Source organism: Glycine soja, chromosome 2, assembly GCF_004193775.1.
Source record: "Glycine soja cultivar W05 chromosome 2, ASM419377v2, whole genome shotgun sequence".
Taxonomy (NCBI): Eukaryota; Viridiplantae; Streptophyta; class Magnoliopsida; order Fabales; family Fabaceae; genus Glycine; species Glycine soja.
This window is the reverse complement of record NC_041003.1, coordinates 5,916,633-5,922,254: the sequence shown is the minus strand read 5'-3', so window position 1 is coordinate 5,922,254 and position 5,622 is coordinate 5,916,633. Positions and strand designations below refer to the sequence as shown.

The following is a 5,622-nucleotide window of genomic DNA, read 5'->3' as shown; positions in this document are numbered from 1 at the left end:
CACTCCTGCATAGGGGAAATGGGAACAGAAAAAACATAAGAATAAATAATATTTTTGTTTTTAAATATATAATTTATCGATAAATATATTTATAAAAGATAAAAATATAAAATTTAGAATAATTTACTAACGATAAATTGCTATTTACTCAAAAAATAACTTATTAAAGAAGGTGATTTTTCCTAAAACGACACTAACATTTGAATTGAGTTTAATGTCATGCATTTGAACTCACACAATAACAATTTTATATTATTATTTAATCATAAATGATGATGATTTTATAATTTAATGATTTTTAATATATAATTATTTTTCTCTTGAATTATTAGTATAATGACTAATAATACTAAATTTGAGAATATAAATATAAATTTTAATGACAATTTCTTAAGATTTTGATGATATATATCATTATTTTATAATTCTTAATAATTTAGATTGGTTATAAAACAAATTTAAATATCAATACACTTGTTGATCATAAAAAATATAATTCAATTACATCTGAATATTAAAATCAAACCTTCAAGATCAATAAAAATGAAACTCAAAGTCAAAAACATAAACCAACATCATTGTATTATAGCACAAAAAATATTTTACAAATTCTAACAACTAAAAAATATAACTTTTTTGTGTTGATTTCAATTTTTAATTTAAAAAACTAGAAAAAATTTTATCCCAACTTTAAAGGATGAAAAATATATTTGAGTATTTTTTATAAAATGCCAAATCATTTGTCAATTTTTACGGGGACAATATTTTGAAAAATAAGTTCAGGTCCACGTTGTATCATGTGTGCTATGTGGGTGCGAGCCCTTTTTATGGAAAAATTATTTATTTTCTTTTTATAATTATTGAAATCTTATCTTTTAATCTCTTTATAAAAAACATTCATTTTAATCATTTAGCTCCTCTGAAAGCACTTTTAGTTTTTTTTTGGATCATGGTGTTACAAAATGACCAAAATTAAAAGATAAAATTTATGTAACGACAAAAATCAAATAGAATTTAAAAGTATTTATATAAGAATTAAAATGAATGATTTTCAAGTGTATAAACTAAATGGTTATATAAATATTGAGACCAAAGTAATTTTTCCTTTTTTTAAAAAAAAAAAAGAACATGTGATTTGTTTCGCTAGTCCAGTCCACATGACAATGTTTGAGTTGAGTGATATAAAAAGGACTCAAATTGATACATAATTTTAGAAAAATCCATTTTTAATAAATAATTTATAATTCTACTACTCTTTACCCATTATTTCATAAAATTATGTATCCGAGAAAAAAATTACTTAATAAAATGGGTACTAAAATAACATCGACTTGACAGTTGACATAGAGATTGCATTCTATTTCTTTCGTTACTGATTTCAACACAAAAATGCAGCAATTATCAAATCTCCACTTAAAACCTTAATCTTAGTTATTTCCAAATGTCCTCGAATAAAACACAGCTCACCCTCTCAATTATACACACAGAATCACAGTCTTCTATCATAAAAACGTAGTCACCAATGGATCTAGTCGATCAGAGTCATGTGGCAATTTTTTTTTATTTTACTTTTATCAAGTAGTTTTTCCACCTTTTACTCTTTTTTCAAAAGAAGCGTTTAAATTAAACCCGACGTGTCCAAAGACAGATAAAGAACGTGTACCTGTAATTATAAAAAAAAAAAAAAAAGAAGTACGTATACCTGTACAGTAAAAAGTGCTTATGCAAATCATAATGATTTGGGTCCCGTAGGATTTCTTTTCAAATTTTAATAGTGACACCATATTTCCTTCTTGCACAATCCCACCAAATTGGCCTTAACAAATAGCCTGTGTGAGCATTACTTTGCAAATCATTGATACACCCAGCATAAGATAGACAATTTTAATAACTATTGAAATTGTCCATCTTATGTTTGGAGATGTACCGTAATTTGTTAGGTGAGTAAATCAATGCCTATAGCTTGTGTATTTGGTCCACACTTAATATTCAATTCACAACCATTCAACTCTTAAACTTTTCAATTGTCTATTTCACTTATCAATATTTCTATCTAATCACTTACACTCATTTGTCATATCTGTTTTCACTTACATTTAGCTGTCTATTTCACTCCCCATCAGTCATATCTGTTCACGATGGTTCAAAAGATGAAAATAGAGACAAGGTTGGTAGACGAACAACCTCTATCTAACGTCCAACCAAATGACATTAGCAGAGCAAGATCAACCCATTATAGGCCAATCATAGCAGAATTACGCATCGAGCAATTTTACCTAGTAAGAATCCTCATGCACTCTAGGTTAAAATTTTTAATGCTATGTCACAAACCCAAGATGATGTTAGGGTTTTTAACTTGAAGCAAAAAATTGATACTTTCAAAATAGGAAATCATTCTTGATTTTTCAAAATGGGTATATGCATTGTGTCTTGCAATGTACTAGACCAATCTCATATCTCTTGATTTACTACTACTAAGTAAACATGCATATTTATTTTATTACATTTAGTTTTCATTTACTTCTTTTCAAGGATGACTTATATTTTATTTTTAGAATTTTTACAACTTTAAATAATAAGTTGTATTATGTATGATTACGGTTGATTTTCAACTCAGTTGATTGGTTCATAAATATTTAATAAAATGTGTATATTTTGTTTTTTTTATTTTAGAGGTTTTAGTTCCAACATTTCTTAATAATCTTATATTAATTTTAATTCTCATTAATTAAATTCTATAGCATTAGAACTAAATCTATATAATTATATTATACATTTAATTTTACCAATTATACGTATAACGAACTAGATTTTCAAAAGAAGCGTTTAAATTAAACCCGACGTGTCTAAAGACAGATAAAGAACGTGTACCTGTCATTATAAAAAAAAGTACGTATATCTGTACAGTAAAAAGTGTTTATGCAAATCATTATTCGTTGACTAATGATTTGGTTCCCGTGGGATTTCTTTTCAAATTTTAATTAATAGTGACATTATATTTCCGTTACCCTCGTGGTTGTGTCGCTGACTCGCTGCAGTGTAGTACGTTTTTTAATTTGAAATAAACAAAAAAAAAAAAAAAAGTTGTAAAGCGTTTCTTGAATAATTGTTAAATTTAGATTAGGAATCGACACTCATTCCATTCAAAATGTGGGGCTGAAAATCCATGTATTACATTTGTTGAATATGGAGCTTAAATGGCCAGCAGTCGTGGCTTTAGTGGTATGTCTAAGGGTTTTTTTCATTGTTTAAGGGTATGTTTGAACTTTGAATATGTGTTGAAATTTTGTTCAATGCAAAAGCTTCAATTCTGTGCAATCACGTTTAGTGTTTGAAAATGTGTAATATCCCGTTCAGCATAGGTACAAACGCCTAAAACAAACACATACTAAGCTATAATGGCTCTAGATTCAGGTTGAAGCACCAATAAAACAATGAATACATGTACAGTACTACCACAACAACTATAAGGCCATGCCTCCAACATGTTTGTTATTGTTAAAAACTACTACTAGATACTATTATTTTTTATGTTTGACTAAATGAGTCTTATAACATATTCTTTATATTTTATCACACTATTCTAATTAAGTACTTTTTCTAATATTATTGTAATATAATTAAGCTCCGTAAGTGATGCTTAATAAGCATAAGCTTCAATGTAAAAAACTCATTAAGCAACTATATACTTAATAAGTAGAAGCAAAGCAAAATAAACACCTCTGTTGAAGGTGCCCCCAACATCTTCTATTTTATTATTTTTGAACAGAGCCACTTCTCATTCATGACTTGTTCTTGTACAAACAAAGCACCGGAATCCTAAACAAACAACAAGCCATGCCTATGTTTCTCCCATATTCTTTAAAGCATTGATAAAGGGAGAGATGAAGTTTGAACCTTTATGAACTAAACAAACCCCAACAAGTACTAAAAATTGGTAAATATAATAGGTTTCAACTTTCAAGCACCTTATTGGATTTGCATCTCGTTCCTCTTCAAAGAATCTTGCTTCTGCAGCATGATTTGCCTGCGGAATTTCCTGATGAAAAGATCAGCCATGTGATCAATCTCATCCTCCATCTTGAACTCTTGCCCTGCCTCTTCTTTTGAACTCTTCACCAAATCAATCACTGACCCTCCAATTTCCAAATCGTCTGACTCAAACATTGTGTGTGTAAGATCCGGGTACTTATTGCCACCACCACCACCACCATCATCATCATCATCATCATCATCATCATCATCATCACCATACGTGTAGAAACATTCACATCCATCATCATCATCAGCACCATCATTGTCCTCCACTACCATTTGGGTCTCACTAGGATTAACATTGGACACTGCTTTTCTGGTATGTCCAAAAATCTCACATCGCTCAGAAGTCGAGACTATAGATGACCCTATCGATGCTTGTAGACTTGAGGTCGAAACAAAATCCTCATGCAAGTGTGCATTGTCATTGATCACCACAGTGCACTTGTCCTCCACACTATCATTACCATCTTCCACTTCTTTGAGATGTGAATGGTGATGCCCCAGAAGAGATTGGAACTTGTCAGAAATGGTGCTCATCACATACCTCTTGTTCATCACAAGTGAGAATATAACCAACCGAGCCTTGATGGCGTTCGTTTTGGACTTTAGAGCCAAAGATTTTGACTTTGCCATTGACCTCAGTGCAGCTATCAACTTCAAAATCCCAGATGCTCTATTATTCTTCATCTTGTAACTAGCTAGTGAGAAGTAACTAAAGTCTAACTGTGTCTATACACAAAGCAAAAAAGAAAAAAAAAGGGATTTTTCAATTTTGAAGCTTGATTCAAAAGGGGTGAGAAAACTTGTAGCAAGTTACAAAAAGAAAAAAAAAGAAAGAAACTCTGTTTAGCAATGTTTGTGTGTTGTGTGAGAGAGTGTGAAGATGGAAATTCCAGATGCTCTAATATTCTTCAAGCTGTCCTAAGCTAGTGAAGTAACTAAAATCAAATTGTGTCTACAAACAAAGCAAAAAACACATGGGATTTTTCAATTTTGCAGCTTGATTCAAAAGGAATGACAAAACTAGTACCAAGTTTCAAAAAGAAAAGAAGCTCTATCAATTGTGTGAGAGATTGTGAAGAGGATAAGTGCTATTATATAATTGAACCGATCAGTTTGTGGCAAAAGAAGTGTTTTGGACACGAGAGAGTACAAGGAAGGTACATGTGTTTATAAATGACAAGGGGTAGATCTAGCAAGTGACAACTGGATTTGTCTGAGAGAGTGAAACAAGGTAAAGGAAAGAGTGGTGGTTAAGAAAAGGGGTGAAAGGGGAAATTTCTCGTCAAAGGGAAAGGTGTTGAAAGAATAATAGAATATTTAACGTTATGGGACTCGTGGCCTTCTTTTATAGGTCTTTTGTGAGTAATGGTTGGTTTAGTGTGTGTGAAGAAACAAAAATTTTGTGGGTGTTGTACCAAAACAAACAACTTTGGTGGGTTAAAGAGCCGGGCATAATTAGTGGGGTTCGTTGGAGAGTGGGAATACTCTTTTTGGTGCTTTTAAATTTAAAGTGTGTTTATTCTCTCAAATATCTTTTTTAGAGATTTTTTTTAATTTAAACAATATTGAGGACAAAATACA

The 5,622-nt window shown here is 30.5% G+C and overlaps 1 protein-coding gene across 1 annotated transcript; it reads right to left on the bottom strand.

Moving 5' to 3' along the window:
• Window positions 1–3,620: 3,620 nt before the first annotated feature.
• LOC114383181 (nonsense-mediated mRNA decay protein 2-like) lies at window positions 3,621–5,328 on the bottom strand. The gene has a single exon (XM_028342797.1). It carries the CDS (start codon window positions 4,723–4,725, stop codon window positions 3,970–3,972), a length of 756 nt encoding a protein of 251 aa, XP_028198598.1. The 5' UTR covers window positions 4,726–5,328; the 3' UTR covers window positions 3,621–3,969.
• Between the last annotated feature and the right edge of the window lie 294 nt (window positions 5,329–5,622).

What these genes read in the sequence shown, in the direction of transcription:
- LOC114383181 (XM_028342797.1), bottom strand. Translation starts at nt 4,725, where the DNA reads ATGAAGAATAATAGAGCATCTGGGATTTTGAAGTTGATAGCTGCACTG.